Genomic DNA, 22048 nt, shown 5'->3' with positions numbered 1-22048 from the left:
ATCAAATCCCGCAGTGCCAGACGTGTTCCGCTGCTGAAGCCAGTGCATGTCCAGGCCCGTCTGAAGTTTGCCAGAGAGCACATGGATGATACAGCAGAGGATTGGGAGAATGTCATGTGGTCAGATGAAACCAAAGTAGAACTTTTTGGTATAAACTCAACTCGTCGTGTTTGGAGGACGAAGAATACTGAGTTGCATCCCAAGAACACCATAACTACTGTGAAGCATGGGGGTGGAAACATCATGCTATGGGGCTGTTTTTCTGCCAAGGGGACAGGACGACTGATCCGTGTTAAGGACAGAATGAATGGGGCCATGTATCGTGAGATTTTGAGCCAAAACCTCCTTCCATCAGTGAGAACTTTGAAGATGAAACGAGGCTGGGTCTTCCAACATGACAATGATCCAAAACACACCGCCCGGGCAACAAAGGAGTGGCTCCGTAAGAAGCATTTGAAAGTCCTGGAGTGGCCTAGCCAGTCTCCAGACCTCAACCCCATAGAAAATCTGTGGCGGGAGATGAAAGTCCGTGTTGCTCGGCGACAGCCCCAAAACATCACTGCTCTCGAGAAGATCTGCATGGAGGAATGGGCCAAAATACCAGCTACTGTGTGTGCAAACCTGGTAAAGACCTATAGTAAACGTTTGACCTCTGTTATTGCCAACAAAGGTGATGTTACAAAGTATTGAGTTGTATTTTTGTTATTGACCAAATACTTATTTTCCACCCTGATTTACGAATAAATTCTTTACAAATCCTACCATGTGGATTCATGGATTTTTTTTTTTTTCACATTCTGTCTCTCACAGTTGAAGTGTACCTCTGGTGCAAATTACTGACCTCTGTCATCATTTTAGGTGGGGGAACTTGCACAATCGGTGGCTGACTAAATACTTTTTTGCCCCACTGTAAGATGCTGTAAGCTGAACACAGCTTCAACCGTCTGTTTGTTGAAAAATAGTAACGGACCGCATTTTCTTGTTAGTAACTGTAACGGCGTTGTAACGATAGGAATAGTAATTAGTTCGATTACTCGTTACTGAAAAAAGTAACGCTGTTAGCAACGCCGTTACCCATCACTGGTGATAAATCACCATGAGCTGCATTGACTGTAAAGGTATTTTAAAAAACAAAAACCTTTGACGTAACATAGCATGTCGCCTGAAACTGAAGAGACATGGACTTGTTTCCAAGCTGAAGAATGAGGCTCAAACATGGAATCATTTTCTAAATTTGGTGCCAGTTTTCATTGTGCGCATGAAATGATGAAAAAGACGAAAGAAGAAAGGGTTGTTTCATTTCACTTTGAATGTTAAATCAATCCTATATTTAAAAAAACAACTTCAATTAACAGCAAAGTGGTTATTTTAAGCTTTAGCTCCAGTCGCTCCTTCACTGAGGACTCTCTGGTCAGCGCCCTTCGGGCTTTGCAGCCATTCTGGGATTCGTCTTGACAGAAAGTGAACTGGCTCTGGCAGATAAATCCAATCTGTCCAGAGACTGCAAAATCCACCTGCTTGTACCTGATAAATCTTATATTTTATGATGTTTTTATTATTCTTGGTCCTTATAAAGATAACAGAAACACGAACTGTGCCTGTTTTTATAACAACGTGGTGATGTCTGACCTTTTGACCTATGACCTTTAAGCATTACATACTAAAATGGTGTATTTTATTATCTTTACCCATATGATTAAAGCGGGACTGGCTGAAATCTTTAGCTTCTATAAGCTGTAAAAACTTGAGACTTTAAGATCTATTCATGCCGTGTGTAATTTTGAAAAACTTTCTGGTGTCATTGTAAAGTTGAATATATAAAAAGTGTGTTGTACAGCTCTCTCCGTGCCCTTTCATGTGATATAATACACAATATGACGGTAGGTTACTTAAGCTTTAGGACATTCCTTCTTTTTTTATACTCCTGCTCTCTCTCTGCTCTCCCTCTCTTTCTTCTGGCAGCTGCGGCTGATGAGAGGTCTGGAAGTTTGCAGATATTCAGCAGCGGAAGCTCACACCCTAGAGGATATGAAGAGTTTTCCCTAAACATACCAGCTGCTGCTGGTGGTATTATCATCATTAAGTTGTGCTGCTAAACTTTAACAAGGCGTGTTGTTTGATCCTAATTAGCATCTGGCAGATTGGGGATACAACTCTGAGCAAATGAAAGGCTTTAGATGCTTCACATGTTCATCAGGTTTATGTTTCAGGGGGGAAAAAAACTCAGATCCGGATCACTGAGCATCTTTTACTGTCAGATAAACGGACTGATACTTGCTCCACGAAGGAGGGGTCAGGGAGAAAAGAAGGACTTCCTTTCTATAGGAAACTTTTCACATCTAATTCACACAGAGGTCCAGACAGAGAGAGAGAAGGAGGGAGGGAGCTGCTGACTCAGGACTTTCCCCCTCCTCCGTCCCCGTCTTCTGAGCGGTGTGAAGCGGCAGCGCAGACGTGAACGAGGTGAGTCATTCAGATAGAGATCAGTCGGCTGCATGGGAGCGCTGTGGCGGTGATGTGAGATTGTGATGCATGACAGTCTGCTAGAAAGCACGGAGGCTTCACTAACTACAGTTTGGCTTTAACTTGTATAATGCTGCAGAAAACCCTTTAATGTGGACTACAGAGCCAACATAATAACTGCATGTACTTATGGATGCTATGAAATAAGAAGCATCAGTATGTAAACATGCCTTTCATCGTGATATTAGGAGAAAATCCCGTTTGATTTACAAGTTTCCAGTTCAAGTAGAGATTTCCGCAAGAAAGAAAAAAAGAGAAAATCTTATGTAATACCCTTGGTCAGAGCGTGAGCCATGTCAAACATCTGGGTAAATCCCAGAAGGACCCAAATAGAAGCAAGCAGCACATTTCCACTGTGAGAAAGGAAGAAAACACCATTCAGGCAGTCGGGGTGAGGGTGGGTGGGGGGAATCATCAATCTATAATCACAATCAATTATTATAAATTCAAGTTTAAGCACAAATGACCAATAATGTAACCTGTAACCTGGGAAAGGAGCGTTTGTTTTGTTTTTTGTTGCTTTCTACTTTATTTAATTTGCAGCAGCAGATCAGCAGAATTTATGCGAGACTCCTAAAGATCTGCAAAACAGTGCACATTTACCCACATAGCGCTAAATCCAACCCCTGATTAGCATTACGTAACTATGAATTGCTCCAAACATATGGTGCTTTCTGCACCTCAGACAGACGAACTGTAGGATGGAGTCATAGTTTTATTGTTAGAACTCCTGAAGTCAGCTGACCTCACACCATGGGGATGGTTTTTATCGGTTTTATTAGACTGCTCACAGAGGTGGTCTGAGAGGATTTTCCTCATCGTGTTTGTTCTGGATTTTGAATTCTCCGTAAATATATTTGAGTTCAGGTTATCCTGTTATTGTTGTGCTTTGATTTTTGTGTTTGGACTTTTCATTCCTGCTTTTCATTCTCTATTCTTTATTTTTGCTTCTGCTCTTGATCTTTATTAGGGGTACTTTGAGTGTCCTTGGTGTTTCTCTGCCATCCCCACCCTCTGGCTCATCTTTCTGTGCTAACTTTTGTCCTCCAGTGTTTGCTTGTCTCATGTTTGGAGTGAGTCATCTTGTTTTGGCTGAAACTTCCAGTCTGCCCTGGTTGTCTTGATTACATTAACTTGCGTCTCATTCCCCTCCCCTCTTTACCTTCTCCCAATTAGTCCTCGGTGTATAAATAGCCCTGTCCTCCTTATTGCTCTTGTCGTGTCATCAGTTTTTGTTCCTGTGTTGTTCTCCGTGTTCTTTTGCTTCTTTTCTTCTTGTGTTTTCATCATTTTACCCTTGGACTCTGTTACTTTTTGGATTTGGTGAACAAAAAAAGATGACCTTTAGTTTAATCAACTGCAACTCAACCATTCAAACCCTCTCAGAGCTGTCTGTAACACAAAGGTGGACACATAAGTGCTAAAATATGACTCCGACACAGAAAACCTCCTGCTTCTCTCATTTAGGAAAGTGTCCCTTTGAAATGGACTGTCAAAGAAAAGGAAAGAGAGTTAGACACAGCTGAATCCTGAAAACTAAGTCCTTGTCAGGATTAATTCAAGGCAAAAACATAAATAAATAATTGGGGGGGGGGGTTAAATACCATTTTCAAATTATTAGTTCCGTTTACAAAAATCCTGTTTTTGTTGTGAAGTCTTAATCCAAGTCTTCACCTTAAAAACATGCATTTTATACACAATTTTGACTCTGCATCTGATAGTGTCCTGATGTTTTGATGGCATTTCTCAAGTACTCTGTGGTTGCGCCTCTATTTTGCCCCTATGATTATTAAGAGTAATGTCCCATAGATATATGCAAATAAATGTGAATGTAACATTTCAGGAAAACCCGTACGATGTGATACAGCGTTACACGAGAACCCTTTCCTGAGGGTGCCAAGTAAACATTCGGAAAACATCGGCCGCTGTGAAGGTGGATACCGGCATTTCATATCAGCTAAGGCGCATTACAGACTTACTTTGTTTCATGGTGGCTCTTACTTTGTTTCTTCTCTTGATTATAGCAAGACAACAAGAGCAAGTTATTTTTAAGAGCGTGCAGAGGTTGCGTTCGTGGTCTTTAGCTGAGCAGCCACCTGTGTGTAAAGGATGCAACTGTGGTTATGGACCGAGCTGTCCTATAAACACAGCAGTACACCCTGTTCTGAACACAGAGAGTCTGGCAGACGGCCATCACCTATCCCCCAGTTCTCCAGAGTTTGCTATCTGAAAACAAAAAAAGCCCTGGGTCATTTTTTTTCAAGCGATTTATGGTTCTTGCAGTCCAGATTCCTTTTGCAATGTTAAATCTCTGTGGATAACACACAATGACTAGGTTAAGCAGCTGGTTCTCATTCATTTGCTTATTTGCGAGTCTGTCATGGAGGGAAAATGTTGGTTCTGGTGACACACACTGTAGCAGCAACTACCGCAAACAGTGTCTGCGGTAGTTCCTGCTACATCTGTTTATATGTAGGCCAGTCTGTGAATAGAGTTTTTTCAAGAGAAATTCTGCAGCTGTGGATGGTACAGATGGTGAGATTAAAATAAAAACCAGCTACAAAGATTGGTTTGTAGAAGAAGTGAGTAAAGTACGCATGAAGTAAGAGGAGCAGGTGTTTATGAGGCAAAACCAGCATGCCCAGTCTCAAACTCCTGTTGGCCACTGTCTAGCTGGCTGTGCAGTCATGGTAAAATATGGCCAGAGAAACATCTGGTTTGGCATGACTATACCAGAAAGCCCAGTTTTGTTTTTATTAACAGCATTATTATTATTGAGGTATACTCTCAGAATCACATTTAACTGACCATTAAAAGGCCGCTGGGCTGCCTGGTCAACTCATATTCAAACTTACTGACTGTCTTGAAAAAAACAAAAAGCTTTACTTGATTTTTTTTCCACAGTTCCAGTCTCCTGATTTTTCTTCCCAGGTTGATGCATGTTTTTGCTGGCTCACTGCTTCAGATTCCTCTTTCTTTTTCCAGCTTCTGACATCATTATCTCACTTTCAAAGCAGCTGTCCAACAACTGACATTCCACATATAGGCCATCTCGCTATGTGATTACACCACTTGGGTTTCATTTTGATTTCAGCTACAAACTGGTAAAGTTTCATGACTTTATCTTACATGCTTTGTGCGGCTTATCGCGTTCAAAAAGTAAAAAGACAGCTAGAAGTGCAGGCTCAAGTTCCCAGACGTGGAATAATCCAGGATTAGAAACCTTTCTCGCTGAAGGTCTTTGCTGAGTCTGAGCCAACAAGCAGACTTAACATACGTCTGGGAAACTTGATGATGAAACTCTGCTACAGTGAGTGTCACCAGGGCACCACCAGGATGATGACACACAAATTCCAGATAATATAGAAAAGTCTCTCGAGTCCCTTTTCAGCAGATATTAACTCTCTGCTCTCACCTTAGTTACAGCCATGTCGGGCATCCTCCTCCTGCTCCTGTCCTTATCCTGCCTGGTGGCCACGGTGCCTCCTCCAGTCCCCTGCAGACACTGCTGTGATCACCTGGAGCCAGCAGAGGGCAGCGGTGCCCAGCCAAGTAGTTATGCCCCAGAGGTCCGCACATACATCAACATGACCATTCTGAAAGGTAACACACACGCAGCCATCTGAGGTCAAGTCACCAAGCACCAAATCATTTTTCTGTGTGAACCTGTGTAATATATGTAGTAGAACATCTGCAGACTCACGGGTTTTCACAATAAAGCCAGAATTTTGGGGGAAAAAACACTTTTTTAAACACATGTGTATTTGAAATTTAAGGAGGAGGCGAGGGAAAACTATTTATTTCAATACTTTATTCAACAAAAAATATCAGCAAATATAGTTTTTAGATTAGAGGTGAAAAGTCTTCAAAAACTTAAATAAATCCAGTTACCTGTTTTTTGTTTGTTTTTATTTTTTCAAGCACAGACATCAGCTAACATGATGCTCTTTGTTATGATAAAGCAAGCTGGTCATTGGCATCAGAAGGAAGCATCACACCACTCACAGAACATATTGCAGGTTTTGGATGATTATCCGACAGCCTCAAAGACAATTTTAGACCAGCTTTCTTTGCAAAGCTCTTTCATTTGCAAGATGACAGTTTTCTTATATGTACTTTTAGTTCAATTCCCCCCCCCCCCCCCCCCAACAGCATTCATGTTAAAAGCTCTGCTTCAACTTCACTGGCCACCAGGTTTATACTGGTTTGCCCTTTTCCCTTCAGAACTGCTTTAATTCTTCATGACACAGATTCAGCAAGGTGCTGGAAGCATTCCTTGGTGACATGACAGTATCACACATATTATTTGCTAAATTCATCCACACCATTTTTCTGAAGGGCATGATTCTACCATCTATGGGTAGAGTTTCAAACAGGATCGACTGTTCTGGGTTTTGGACTTTTTAAAAATGATCTCATACTGTCGTGTAATTATTTTCACTTTAGGTGACAAAGGAGACCGTGGTGAGAGAGGGACACCAGGCAAAGCTGGACTTGAAGGACCTCCAGGCTCTATTGGGCCAGCGGGATCAAAAGGCTCTAAGGGTCAGGCTGGTCTCCCAGGAGACCCCTGCAAAGTCCAGTACTCTGCTTTCTCCGTCGGCCGTCGAAAATCCCTTCACAGCCTGGACTCCTATCAGGCACTTGTGTTCGACACGGTCTTCGTTAACCTCGACGACCACTTCAACATGTTCAAGGGAACGTTCGTCTGCCACATCCCAGGGATCTACTTCTTCAACGTCAACATCCACACGTGGAACTTCAAGGAGACGTACCTCCACATAATGCAGAACGACACAGAGCGGGCGATTGTGTACGCTCAGCCCAGCGACCGCTCAATCATGCAGAGTCAGAGCCTGATGCTGGAGCTGGAGCTGAACGATGAGGTGTGGGTCCGCCTGTACAAGAGGGAGAGAGAGAACGCCATTTACAGTGACGATGTAGATATCTACATAACGTTCAGTGGATACCTCATCAAGTCCAGTGAAGAGAAGGAATGAATCGGCCGAGTATTACTGTACCCGGTCGAGCTCGAAAGCAATTTACCACAAATCTGTCCTTGTAGATAAACACATACTCAACAAGATAAAAATGTTTATATAAAAAGAAAGACTCCTAGCTTTACCAGATTTCACTGGTGGGCTGAAAAAAATCCACACAACACTGTAAAACCCAATGACACTTTGTTAATAGTATAAAGTTAAAACATTTGTTTTACTAGTATAAATTTATACTAATTTTAGGTTCAAGAAGAGCCATACACGCGCATTCAGATTCAAAATTTCAATATTAATATTAAAAAAATATGAAGTCGTCACCGATTTAAGAAAACAAAACAATACATTTAACGAAATCAACAAATAATGAGTTAAATATTAAATAATTTAAATACTGCACAGCAGTGAGTGGCCTAACTAAATAAAATGGGCAGTGTGCTTTCTGCAGTAAGTATAAAAAAAAAACAATCACCACATGTTCACACGTCAACTGCACAGAAAAAACAGCAAGATCTGTCAAGAAGTCTCAAGTGGCCTCTGAGATCTACTACACTGCATGCAAGAAGCAGTGAGAAAAACCACACCAGCTCTCTGCAGCACTTCCACCGTCTAGTCAAACATAAGGCTCTGGGGCCAGAATCGGCCCAGCGAAGACTCGATTCCGGCCCACTGGACGGCTTTAGTAAATGTAAGGAGTGCATAAATATTTAACTTTTAACTGTATTTCCATAAGTTTTACAGCTTTTCTTATTGATAAAGACTGGCAATGGGGGTGGGCAGTCTTTATCAATAAGAACAGTTTTAACTAACAGATAAACAATTAAATGACAGGAAACGTTCCTGTTGTTCCATTAAGTCCACTCTAAATGAATAACAATAATTATAGGACAGTGTGTGCAATGAACTATCGTCAAATTTTGTGTCATTTTACACAATTATTATGTTGTTTGACTGCTTTGACCCAAAGATCAAAGCGGGCTGCATGTGGCACAATAGAATGAGTTTGATATCGCCGGTCTAGAACCAATAAAAGCAAAGAAAAAAACAGGGTTTGGCAACCCTAAAACCACACCAGATTGGTATCTACAAGGGCAATGCTCTGTATCACTATTAAGAAAAAAAAGAAAAAAGAAAAACTTGAATTAAATATCTTTATCTCAGGGAGGAAAAAATAAAACCATTTAAAACAGGATACATCAAACAATAGGTGTGCAATAGCCTAGGCCCTGAAATCTGTCTTTAGATTAGATTCACATTTCAACAGGTATCACAGGATACGGTTGCAGGGTCTGCTTTGAGCTTCTGACAGGAGTGTAACATAAGCCCTTCTTTTCTTCAGCCGGGGGCTCAAAGCCAAAGTCAGTCTGACTTTGGAAAACCAAGACGATCAGTCGCATCACCTCCTTGCACCAACGACTCTTATACACTGATCCAGCATCAATCAAACAGATTCATTGCTTTCAGCTGTGCTCATAAAAGGAAAAAAATGACTGCCCACACCTGCCTGCAAGAGATGGTGCTTAGTCTTAGCTCTCACAAATGTGAAACATGCACATTAGTTAGCTTTACAGGTGACTGTGGGCAGATTCTGTTACCCTTATCTAAAGGTGGGGGGGCTGTTTCCACTGTGCTGAGCTAAGCTGGCAGCTGTAGTTTCATATTTGCCAAATGAGAGAGGTAAATATATTCTTATGAACCCCACAGCAAAAAAAAAAAAAGAAGAAAAGTTTGCATTATATAACATTTTTTACCCACAAAGCCGTTTCATTGTGTTTCTCAATCACAGACATGTTTTTAAACCATCAAATATCAAATAAGTCTTGGTTTGGAATCCATCACTCCTGCCCCTGATGTGTAAAACTAGATGCATTAAACAAAGCATTAACTTTACAAAGATGCAGGCTCAATCTGTTTATTTAACATGAAAGATTATCTGTATTTGGTGTTCAGAAGCATTTTATATGACATTCACTGGGAAGATTTGCTGTTAGTGAGTTTTGCTAAAATACGGTGCTAACTGAACTCCTGCTGAATTTGGGTTTGGGAAATGTATATTTTACAAAGTATTCTCCTTTCCTTCTAAGATTTACATCTTCAGCTAACTTTAATCTTTTATGCATGCAAAACCAATAAATTAAAAACACAAATAGCTAAGCTCTGGCAGTCATAGTTTAAAATGACTCGACACTCTAACGAGTGAGAAAACTGATTCTCCAGACAACAGCAAATGAATAACTCTCACCTTCTAATCCTGAGTCGTGCATTAACAACAGATAAATAACAGCCAGAAAAGTCTTTTTGTTGCAAAACTGCGATGTTTAACCTTTATGATGTCATTATTTCATCTGAGTAAACCTTCACTTCTAACCACTAAAGACTTTTTAAATCGTCCTGGATTCCACATAAACATTTGTGTCAGTTTGAGGAAATTCCCTGATAGCATTCGTTAGATATTACAAGGGAAGTGCAGACACACAACCCGACAAAGTTATGTCACTAAAGCTGTGAAGGAAAATGAAACTACACTAAGGATCACACATGGACTGCAGAGCTTAATGCAGCACAAAACACAAATACTAATCTGAATATTAAAAGCACTCCAAACATTGATACATAATGTAATATTTGAGAATGAAGCATTAATTCAACTGTATACACTAAAAAGTGAGCCATTGCCGTATTGCTTTAAACCTGCATTCTTTCTAATGGCCAGCAGGGGGAGACTTATCAGGCTGTTAACATTTTCATTATGACTTTATGTGCTCAGTTACTAATTTCAGGTCACAGTTGGGTTCACGTTGTAAATATGACCATCATTAGAGTCACAAAACAGGATAAATCAGCGTATACTCACGACCAGTGTTGGTCAAGTTACTTGAAAAAAGTAATCAATAACTAATTACTGATTACTTCCCCCAAAAAGTAATCCAGTTACTTTACTGATTACTTCTGCCCTTTTCAGCCCAATTCTACTTTTTCTGCATAATCCATCATACAAAATGTAATCAAATGGAAAAGTCTCTTTTTTTAAACTTGTTTTATCAGTTTTAATCTTTTAACTTTATGCATCAAGCAAAAATGAAATTATATGCAATATTCTCTGACTTGAATAAATTAGTTTAACATTTAAACCTATTTTCTGCACATTCCAGCACATAAAATAAAATATTTTTTGTGTTTACACTCAGTCTTTCAAATAGATGCAAGTAAAACACAGCAGAAAATAAATAAAGTCAAAGACTCAGCGGTCCTGTTGCTCTATTTTCACCTGTATAGCAGGAGTGGGGTAGGCGGAGGTTTACGCTGGTGCAGGTGTGCCGCAGCGGTCATTTGAAGAATCCGCGAGTTTCTCTGTGAATTTCCCATTACGTCGTAGCGCACTCGGTGCTTGTTTAGGGTGTTTTTTCGCTGTAAAAAGTTTTCTTCCCACGCACAACGGACGCTAATGTTTTTGTCACTTTTTATGGAATCAAACTCAAAGTAAGGTCAGTACTTCCACGCTTTAAACGCTGCACGCTCATACTCTCTCCCGCACTCGATATATGATCCACTGTTGATCTGCGCACAGCTGTTGTCACGAACGGTGCACTTGCTTACGTCACTGTCATGAGACACTCTTGCAAAAAAATCACGGTTTTAGTAACGCAGTAACACAGCGTTCCTACGGGAAAGTAACGGTAATCTAATTACCGTTTTTGCAATAGTAATCCCTTACTTTACTCGTTACTTGAAAAAAGTAATCAGATTAGTAACGTGTTACTGCCCATCTCTGCTCACGACTCACAAGTCATAAGGCAGTGAGCGTGCCGTGGGCCTCAGTTTCATGGTTAAATCTAACAGTGTGCTCCATTTGAAGTTGTGTATACACTGTTGTGTATTTGTGACTCGCTAAATAAGCCATACATAGAGCACTGACCAGCCAATATCCATGAAAGCACTGCAGCGATGTTTTGAAGAGCAAAAACAGGCGTTGTGCTGTTTTTCCACACTTGTGTCAAATCACTCCCAGTTCTCACTTCTGAGACAAATGGAACGCAGCATGACCCTCACTCACCACGGGTGACGTCATGGGGGTTACATCCATCTTTTATATACAGTCTGTTCCACCTTTAAGGTCGTGCCGTTGATGATCTAACAGCAGTGACTCCTTATCCAGCTTTGGTTATTCCGTGACTGGAATAAACAGTGAATGTTGTTTATAGTAGTCAGCAACAATAATGATAAGAACGTCTTTTTGGACACATTCAATGTAATTCTCACTGTGAGCCCGTCTTATTTCATGTCCACTCATGTCAGTCCCCACAGACTGACATGAGTTATATAAAATAAATGAAAGAAGCAGAAAACGGGTTATTGTTCATTTGTTTCTACTCATCTAAACTATTTATTTTCTGCCATTCACTTGTTCACATTACCATCATGTGTCCCTAGGGTCAGTCCTTCAGCTGGAACCTGCATCATTAAACTTAGATTTGTTGTCAGGGTATATCATCAAGGTGGGTTTCCAGCCAATCACACATACATCACAGCACCTTATCTGCCTGACATAATCTACTGGGCAAAGTCAGGAAGCATATTTAAGCCATGCCATGTTTAAGGTATACTTTTTGTCTTTTCAGTTTGAACTAAAGCCACGATTATTTAGGTTTGCTCTAGTATATAGGTGCCCAGATCAGCACTGCCAGCCACGACAAAATGACTAGAAGATGGTGATAAACTTGTCCACACTGACACCTTGAGGAATAAAAGTAGAGGTGCTTGATATTTAACTACATTCTTGATGACTAGAATTTTTGTCCCACCTGTGATATGAATCACAAATATATACAAGCACAAACAAACTAAAGCAAGTGGCGAGCTGAAGTGTTCACACTGGAGACATGGTCAGCATTTCCTGTTAACATTTTTGTGGGCTGCACTGGTTTCCTGTTATTCTCTTACAAGCCATGTATTTTTCACCACGATTCTCAGCTCTCATTCCAAGTGATAGTTGTGCTTTACATTGTGTAACCTTTCGCAGTCTGGTAGATTAATGTTAGTATTGCACATAATCACACTAAAGAAGAGCAGATTAACCTTTCCTGCCCCGCAACATTATTTCTCTGAATTCCAGCTACATGAATACTTCTAAAATGTGCCATCAAGTTCAAATATGACATTTGTGTTTTTAACATCAGTTGAGATGAAGTAGGCTATGGTTTTTGCACTGCCGTTTAAACAAAGTGTTCAAGGCTCCCTTTGAAAAAAAGAAAGCAGCATTTATTCATGATTTTTATTTCTGCCAATAAATAAAAGTCAATTCTTTGCACTTTCACAGAAATGAAAAATATCATTTTTAACTGAATGAATGTGAACACTCACATAAAAAAGACCAAAGAACAGAAGTTTGTTTTTTTTGTTAAAGATGACTGACTTGCAAAAACAAACATGAGTAAGGTTGAAATGCAGTTTTTTTCCATTATCTTCATACAAACCAGCTTTTTTTGTATATTTAGAACAATGATGTTGAGATGACATTAGATTTTTAATTATTTTGTTTGTTTTTTTTTACAGTAACAACACCCCACAGTTGCACAAAACAAACCAAAAAGCATTGAAACGACACTGACTCAGTGTGTGTGTTTGTGAGTGCACACACATAAGAACGTGCAGAATAATGTCGGACAGAGCATGACCTCACATACAGTCTGAACCAAACACAGGCACACTGGAGAAACAAATTCATACAAATTCACACATAAAGACATTTACGGTTCTCCAAAAGGGCTCCTGCGTTTCCTTTTTTCCCCCCAAATGATGATTGCACACGATAAACACAGGCCAGCACGTCAAGCATACTTTGCTGTGGCTTCATACAGCTCTTACTGTATTTGGATTTAAGTAAAAATTAAGTCCTACAAAAATACTTTTTTTTTTTTGCTGTGTAAACTTTTGCAACCAAAGGCACTGTCTTCCCTTTGCACTTTTCCCCCTTAAAATTGACCCAGCCTCATGCTGCGAAGCTCCGACTCTAACCGTGTTCACGCCTTCGCCCTTCAGCTAGCGCCGAGTATAGCCTCATTATACATTACAGTTGTACTTTGATGTTATCATCAAACCAACTCGATGCATCTCACAGCAGCGCAGTAGCGTTGCACAACTGAAAACTGTTTTTTGCTGGCTTCATATAATGTGCTCAGCTCATTTGCTACAAAAACAATGCATCCCATGAAAATTCTGCCCTTAGATTTTAAAAAATGTAAATAAATTACTGCCTATCAATGCTCAGCCTCCTATTAGATGCACCTATGGTATCCTTCTTCAGTTATCACATTCACAAGATTTTCAGAACTTGACCTCTGACCTTAGAAGAGGTCAGTTATCACCTATGGTATCAATTTGAAATTCCTAAGTTGCCTCGTGTTCACAAAGTTGGGTGTCCACACCACCCCGGTTACCCCCCTCAACCCCATCAGCCTTTTATGGCACTGTTGCAGTCTTCAGGGTTACCCAGCATAATTAAGTGTTAAAAACTGTACACTGTGCATGGAAACACCAAGCAAGTGTTGATGGCAACAACATGAAACAAAAGAAAATGTTCCCTTTACAAACTGTTTAAATATACAGAGGCACGTTTGAACAAGTACAACTATGAAGACCAAAAAAAAAAAAAAAAAAAAAAAAATCCTCACACCAGGGATTTATATTTTAAAAGACAAGCTGAGACAAATCCCACTAATCTGCCTGCTGTGCTGCCTACTGGAGCTGCTGTGCTTCTGTACGATGAGGCTACATCATGCTTTGAAACTACTAAAATAAAGCAAGCAGCTAAAATGTTGTCAGAATAAACTGTTGGTATCATTTAATGGGCCATGCAAATGTTCCAGGTGTGAAAAAGCAGCAGGGTTTTCTCTGTAAGAGTTAGCAACATGAACATATTCTTCATGTCCGTGTATGAGGTATAACTGAACTGTCATTAGTATGCATTTTCAACAGAAAAATCCCTTTCATGCTTAACATAAACGTTGCACTTTTAAAATGTGAAATAAATAAGCTGACCTACAATTAAAGGAACTACAATTAAAACTAAGCAAGCAGACTTTTTTTTTTTTTTAAAGCAGGCCAAAATTTCCAAAACTGCTGCAGCCATGCTAGCATCACAACGAGCATGGTTTCCGTGCCCCCGCAGAGGTGGGATCTTTCAAACGTCGCACTACAGAAGCCTCTCTGATCATCACAGTTAGTCACAACACAACTGTGGCCACAAATGGCAGGCATGAAGGGGACATCAAAGATGAGACTGCAGCACACGCAGCATGGAGTTTTGAATTAAAGGGGACATGTTACTGCCACAACTACGCACGATTCAGAGTTTTAAAAAAAAAAAAAAAAAAAAAAAAAAAAAAAAAAAAAACTGGGCCTCGGTGAAGAACCTCAGCTCATCTGCTGTTCACCTCCTTTCACCTCCCTTTAAGCCAGCTTTCTTCTTCTGATTGGTTTTCCCCTTTGTAGACAGGAGGTTCGAGCAGCAGAGGGGTGGAGCAGCTGGCTATGAGACAACCAACATTAGGAATAGCTGCTCCCACTGATGTCATTCAGATTCAAGAGTAGGAAAAAGAGACAAAAAACACAGTTTGAAATTAAACATTAGGGCTTGAAAAGGGTTTGAAACTTTGGCCACGTTTCGTATCAGCATCCACCACTGTAACAGCACATATATGAAAGAAAATAAGGAGAGAACACAATAGGTCCTCTTTAAGGACTACACTGAACACACTTCATCTGTTTGTTCATGTCTAACCTCTGTGCTTCTTGTTAGCTTTGTTAAGAAAAACCATAACTGATAATGGCTTTGACTCATTAGTGTGCTTCCTCAGAAGATTGAGTGTCTAGACGTTTAGTTTAGCTTAAGCAACACTGGAGAAAACATCTGCACAACCCAGAAGAAGGAGGGATGTGTCACTGTGGTTGGGGTCAACATTTAATAAAAAAAACAAAAACACATCTTGTCTGTGTGGCTCCATCAGCTCAGTAGAATCACGAGTCACTCATTGAGGAGTGAGTCTGGTTTCTCGTATCCAAACAGCCTGAAGTCAGGTTCGTACAGCTTGTACAGTTCCCTGCGTGCCTCTACTGGAACTGTGCTGAACCAGTCCGACTCCCAGCTGCTGGCTGTAAGGTTCCTGCTGGAGGTGGGAAACTCCACCACGTTGTCTACCCGCAGCAGTCGCAGCAAGTGCTCAGCATCTTCCTCTGCCGTCTCTAAGTGTCCCACAAAGTCATACTGAATTTGACATGGGTGACAAAGTCGATACACTTGCCGCCAGTGCTCATTGAAGGGCATGTCCTTCTCTGTCTGAGGGTCCAGGAGATACTGGATGAAGTGGGAGAAAGAGGGATGGATACCCAAAGAAAAGGCTTCATCCACAGAAGCAGGAGGCGTCGGCTGGTTGCCGTAGCGGCGCAGCATGACCTGCGCAAAGCGTCGGTAGAAGTCCTCATTGGGTAGCTCAAACTTATTCCGGTAGGCAGAAATGAGACGGACAAAAGGGTCGCGCACAAAGAGGAACTTGGTGTACTTCTTCAGCTTCACCTGGGAAAAATAAATTACAGTTTTCTTAACATTCAATTATTGAATACACACATGTGCATTTCAAAACTGTAAAGGTGAAAAAAAAAAAAAAAAAGAACAGAGCAGAGAGCAGTATTCATCTTCCTGTGCTGCATCAATAATGTCTCTGTGAGAGATCAGTCATGCATCCCCATAACATTGAAGGGCCTTATATAAAACAGAATAAACATCTAACTGAGGTAGAAGGTTCAGAACACATTCCAGGTAGCTCGAAGCAAATTCATCAAAAGATAAAAAAAATAAATCAACAGCATATTTACCAAGTTAAATTATATTTTTTTTACTACCATACAGAGAACAAGAAGGTGGGAAATTTGGACAGACCTTCATGAGGTGCCTTGCAAACTTGCCATAACGTTTCCAGAACTTATTGAAGGTGAAGTGCATGCTGCTGTTGTGGACCAGGTCCCTGGGGATGGCCAGGGGGTCTCTCTGAGGAACGCCCTCCTGCAGCAGGCTTTCACTGAGAATTATCATGATGCGCTTCCAGTTACTGCACGCTACCTGAGAAGGGAAAGTTTATTGTCCACTCAGATGTCACAGTGAAACAGGCAGATACACACCGTCTATGAGCGTGTGACCACTGACAGGAGGGAACCATGTATGCTGTTGTTACATGTGCCTTATTAAGTTTTACAGGAGCATGTGTCTGCATACCTTGGGAACATAGCAGTAGATAATGCCATGCCTGTCATCCACGATTAGATGATCCAGCTCCTTGTTGGGAATGTCGTCAAATGAACGGTTTTTGCCATGAAATAAGATGCTGTCATTGGCGCACATTTCCTGAAGCAACCTCCGCCTCTGCTCCTATCGTTCCATTCGTGAAGCACAGGAAAATTAACAATTACCAACCGAGGTTATAAATACTTCATTTTCAGACATTGCTCACTGACTGGGGAGCTTTTGCTCCTTCATTTACATACTTAGGGATATTAACCAAAATTATATCTACAGCAAGGAGTATCAACAGTATCAACCTCTGTGGGTGCCTTTAAGGTTACCGCTGTCACACGTGATTATAGTTACGACAGGCTCTTTTTCTTTAATGCCAGTTTGAATTTCTTAAATCTGCGATTAGGTTAACACTGTCTCAATTAGAAGCTCTGCTCCTGTCAACTACTCGCAGCCCAGAAATGTGAAGGTTCTGCTCATTAGTACAGATTTCCTCACTGGACTTTGTTACATGACAGACATTTGGATGTGCTGGAGCAGAGGGAAGGCACACAGGTGGAAATAAGAACAACTTAAGTGACTCTATTTAAGTCATCTCATTGAAGAAGTAAGAAACCGGCACGCAGAATAATTCATTTTTTGTGCAGCAACTGTGCTTTTCCTGCTAAGACATCTCAAAATGCCAGCAGTAAAACATTTAATCAACTAGTAAACATTTACTACTACTAACAACAATAAAAACTGAGTTAACCTGTCTGTCACGGAGCTCTGGAGCCAGTGGGGTCAGGTGAATCTTCCACTCCCGCCGCGGTATATATCGTTCCTCTGCTTTCTCTGACTGGTTGCTTGTGTCAGCCGGGGCAGCGTCAGTGGGCTCACCAGTTCCCGGCTCTAAGAACTGGTTAACAAAGGCATCGATGTCCGACAGGAAGGACGGGGCTCGAGAGGTCTGTGGCCTCTTCTGGGGAACGGGGTGCGGGACTTTGGGGCCCGGGGAGACAGGAGTGTGCAAATAGAAATGGGAGGCACCGACATCGTCCCAGTAGATGATGATCAGAAGGATCATAAAGGCCGAGCCCAGGACTACAAAAATGCGGAACATCCTGGACGTTCCCATGGTGACTGTTGCTTGCTACAGGGTCACCATGGCAACAGAGTCAAGGTCCAGGAGCGCTCTCTCTCTCTCTCTCCCTCTCTGTCTCACCATGGCGATAGATGCACGGAGTCTGTGGTAGCATCAGACTTATTGTGGTGCTGGTGCATTGCAGGAGCGTGCTGCACAAGAGAAGAAGTGGTCAAACATCAATAAACTCACCTCTGTGTCATACCTACACACACACAAACACACAGAAAGCATAGTCGTGTCTTTAATGTCCAGCTGGAGTACAGGGTTCAACACCTGTTCTGACACTAACACAGAAACAATAATTTATTAAATTAATTATTTTGTTGCTTTGCAAATTCAAAAAAGAAGTCTGGTTAAAAAGCACAGAACCGCAGTCTGGATGACAGAAGCTTTCTAATGAATTTACTTTCATACAATGAAAAGATTCAAAGTATCTGACAAAAAAAAAAAAAATCTGACAATTTTTTTTTTTTTTTTTAAATGCAACAATAAATCTTTCATAGGATAATCGCCTTCCTTTCATCTCTCTTTTCACTGTTTTTCCACTTTCCCCCACATTTAAGCGCACCTACTAAAGCATACACGTTGATGCTAAAGTAAAATGACAACCTACTAAGGTATTCTGGTTCTCCTATTAGTAAGAACTTGAAATCTAAAGCAAACTCAAGCGAGCATGACAGTTTATTGAGTTTGCTTTTTTGACGAGGCGCGCACTCAATCTCTCTGTCAGTGCTCGGAGCTGACCTCACTCCCACTCCCTGCAGTAAAATCACGAGTGGTTGTCAAATATTTCCATTTCAGGAGGCTCTGCACACCATAAAAGTTTTGCACTGCACAAGTATCCAGCTGTATCCATAGCAGCTTTCCAGCTGATTAGGGCACAGCATGTTAATAGTGAGTAATGAAGTAAAAGCCCACAGTGAAAAAGGTCAACACCAAATATTTTACACACCCGACCACGATGTAGTCTGCATGTACAAAACACACTGAAGCCCTATGTCTTCAAGTGATGCACAAAATGGGTTTGTTTCTATAGCTACAGGAAAAAAACAGCCTGGAAGTGATGGAATACATAAAGGATCTGTCCTCCCCGTGACTTAATTCAGCCGCAATTCATGTGTTTTAATCCACCGCCAGTCTATCTGCTCCTTCGTGTTCAGTTTAAAAGTCGCAGGGCGTTACTTTCCATTCCTACGCACGTCTAAAATTGGAGCTCTCTGCAACAGTCCTCATATTATTTCCTCTTTCCTGAAGCTAAGAGGGGTCCATTGACATGGAAAGTCATCATCAGCCTACTCGGCGGCCTGCAGATGGCACTTCTCTGTGCACAAACAAATTAACTGCTGTTCTATAATGTACATCATAAGCCCAAATGCATCAAGTTCATCAGTCACTAAATGAGCGTACATTAATTCCGCTAAATAAGTACAGTTCTGACATACTTCTTCTTTTTCCCAATCAGTATTTCTGTCTCATAGCACTTTACTTCTGCTGCACCACATATCAGAGGCACACTTTCTGAAACCACAGCCACAGTACTTCTAGGTCTAGATCTGACACACAAAAATATATAAAGGTCTATCAAATGATTTAAAAAAAAAAAAAACTCACAACTGATCGAGCACATTAGAAAAAACCCTGCTCCCACAAAAAAAAGCACATAAATTAATAAAGCCACACAGGGTTATCATCATCATTACTAAATAGTAATAGAAGAAATAGCACTTAACTTTCTTTGTTTGATAATTTGTTAATTTTATATGTATTGTTATGTTATGTTTTCATATTCCTAGCTTGCCTACTTTTCTAGTCATATTACTCATATGCGTTGTTTTTGCTGTGAATTTTGTAAACGTTGTGATTATTATTATTATTATTATTATTATTATTATTATTATTATTATTATTAGTAGTCGTAGTAGTAGTAGTAGTAGTAGTAGTAGAATAATTAATCCGCTGGATTTTCTTCATCTTCTTGCGCTGTATGTTTGTGTGGAATTTTTTTGGTGCATTTCAAACAGCACAACAAGAAATTCACATTCAAATTCACATTTATACGAGTACATTTACCAAATCTTTTCTATTGGATACTGAATATCAAGGAGGCCACGATTTCCACATAAGAACTCACATATGAAGCTTATGCTATTTAAACTACCCAAATCTGTTCATTAATATTATATTTCCTTCATTTTTATGCCTAAACAAGTTGGTTAAGTCTAAGAAAACTTGTGAAAAATATGTGTGGTTATTTCTTTCATTCAAGTCAGCACTGTTATCCGTGGACAGGAGGCTGAAGCTTTGGATTTTAGACGGACTTATTGGAAACATTTCCTCTGAGCGATTTAAACAGTCGCTTCAAAACTCTTTCGCGTTTGTTTTATTTCTCGGCACGTCCCCGCCGGTGTAAACCAAAGACAAAGCCGTGTGCCGGTAGACCGAGCGGCAGATAAATCACTCCGTCCACTCCGCAGCCGCCTCCAGCGGATGCCAGACCGGACACAATGTAGCCTTTGACGCGAAAGCAGCTCCGCGGGAACGGGTTGTTCCTCGCGCCGGGAAGCTCTCCGCGAGGGGGTTTCGGTTAATTAAAGCGTCGCGTGCAGCTGTTTGTCCTTTATCGGGTTTTTTCGTGGGAAATAATGAAGAGAAGCCAAAGGCAGCAACGAGCTTCCGTACACCCTGTGGGTATATCAATACGGGCTGATAGTGTGCCTAGCGGTGTGTCTTGGTGTTAAAGTAGTCCTCGGCGTTGGAGAAAAGGTCAGCGCAAAACTGTTTAGCTGCTTAATAAGAGCCGACACGTTGCGTTACTTTAAAGATTTCTATGTAACGACGTGGGAAAAACACACATTTCTCACCTCGCTCTGTGTCCACTAGCTCCCAGCGCCGCGTCAGCTGAACCTGTCTGTGCTGCCAGCCGCTTTTTCTTGTTTTGTCCTCTTGGAGGAGCGCGAGCACCCAAAGCACCGCGAGAGTTCACAAGCTGAGCTTTCTGCAGATTGAGCGCACGAAGGGAAAAATTCACTTTTCTGGGTCAGCTCCAGCATACCGTGTCTCTGCTCGGGGATGATTTATGGAGACAGCCTCTCCACCCTCCCTCCCAACCTCCCACAGGAGCAGAGTACTGAAAATAACATATTGTACCTGCAATCCTAAATGTCACCCTCCTCTCAAACACACGAAATAAGACCCTAAGAATGATCCTAAGTAAATGTGTTCGTGGGTACGTGTGATTATTTCCGTTGCCTCGGGCTGATGCGGTTAAAATCCAGTTATTTGTGAACTCTTTTCATCCTGTGACTTCCAACGTAGCAAGGAGCCCCCACAGAGCAGCTGATTCACTTTGCATCCCCCTCACACACACACAAAATCATCTGTTTTCAATCAGCATCACATATTTCACCCCGCTCCTAGGCCCCTGTGTTCTCATAAATGTACTATAACCTTGTACTCTGTACTCTGGCAGTATTTATACGTTGGACACACGCACACACACAACTAAGATTATATATAACATCACTCCTAAGAACAGATAGATGCGGATTATAAGAAAAAAAAGAAAGGGGTGGGGGCACATCCATCCTGATTATTTTCATGTCAAGCCATGTATTCCTTCTATACGTTTTATAATGTGCATGTATGTTATACGTTTTTAATACACTGGAGTTAAAGTCTGGTGAGCTTGTTATGTTCAGTGTGTGCCCGTTATGATCACTACTGTGGACACAAGCATGTCTTTTCACGCAGATGAGGAGATTATCCTGCATCCATATGAAAGAGTTTACTCTAAATCCCCTTCTGGCAGCCTCATTCTCACTAGATTGAATCCAAATGTGGTCATTAAAAAACCCCAAAACATCCAGACACTGATTTTAAGCCTTAGAAAACAACATGATAAACATTTAGTGAGTTAAAGAAGAGAAGTTCTTTTCATGTGGACCTGTGAGCAAGTCTAGAGCCACTCTTTATGTCCTTGTAGTTTGCAAGAAAGCTTTTATTTTTTGCATTACAATTTGTTACAATTACATGTTTCAGATCATCAAACAGATTTTCATATTCGATAAAAAATCTGTTCAAACCTATCTGGTCCTGTGTGAAAAAGCAATTTCCCCT

General features: G+C 40.9%; 2 protein-coding genes across 4 annotated transcripts; one reads left to right on the top strand and one right to left on the bottom strand.

Moving 5' to 3' along the window:
• The first annotated feature begins 1974 nt into the window (after window positions 1-1974).
• Window positions 1975-10259, top strand: c1qtnf6a (C1q and TNF related 6a). Of its 2 annotated transcripts, none has more exons than XM_040006156.1 (3): window positions 1975-2463; window positions 5950-6126; window positions 6970-10259. In XM_040006156.1, the coding sequence occupies exons 2-3, from the start codon at window positions 5952-5954 to the stop codon at window positions 7521-7523; spliced, it is 729 nt and encodes a 242-aa protein (XP_039862090.1). In that variant the 5' UTR covers window positions 1975-2463; window positions 5950-5951; the 3' UTR covers window positions 7524-10259. The 2 variants fall into 2 exon arrangements, with proteins under 2 accessions (XP_039862090.1, XP_039862089.1); XM_040006155.1 differs by having other exon boundaries at window positions 1976-2463; window positions 5944-6126.
• Window positions 10260-13262: 3003 nt separating this feature from the next.
• LOC120717841 (carbohydrate sulfotransferase 12-like) lies at window positions 13263-20927 on the bottom strand. 2 transcript variants are annotated; one of them, XM_040006108.1, is made up of 5 exons: window positions 20794-20927; window positions 17558-18081; window positions 16789-16941; window positions 16456-16635; window positions 13263-16092 (listed from the first exon to the last, which is right to left on the bottom strand). In XM_040006108.1, the coding sequence occupies exons 2-5, from the start codon at window positions 17921-17923 to the stop codon at window positions 15544-15546; spliced, it is 1248 nt and encodes a 415-aa protein (XP_039862042.1). In that variant the 5' UTR covers window positions 17924-18081; window positions 20794-20927; the 3' UTR covers window positions 13263-15543. The 2 variants fall into 2 exon arrangements, with proteins under 2 accessions (XP_039862042.1, XP_039862043.1); XM_040006109.1 differs by having other exon boundaries at window positions 17558-18134; window positions 20794-20896.
• Between the last annotated feature and the right edge of the window lie 1121 nt (window positions 20928-22048).

Source organism: Simochromis diagramma, unplaced genomic scaffold (assembly GCF_900408965.1).
Source record: "Simochromis diagramma unplaced genomic scaffold, fSimDia1.1 OVJJ01000510.1, whole genome shotgun sequence".
NCBI lineage: Eukaryota > Metazoa > Chordata > Actinopteri > Cichliformes > Cichlidae > Simochromis > Simochromis diagramma.
The sequence above is the reverse complement of the archived record's forward strand: the minus strand, read 5'-3'. Positions and strand labels throughout refer to the sequence as shown.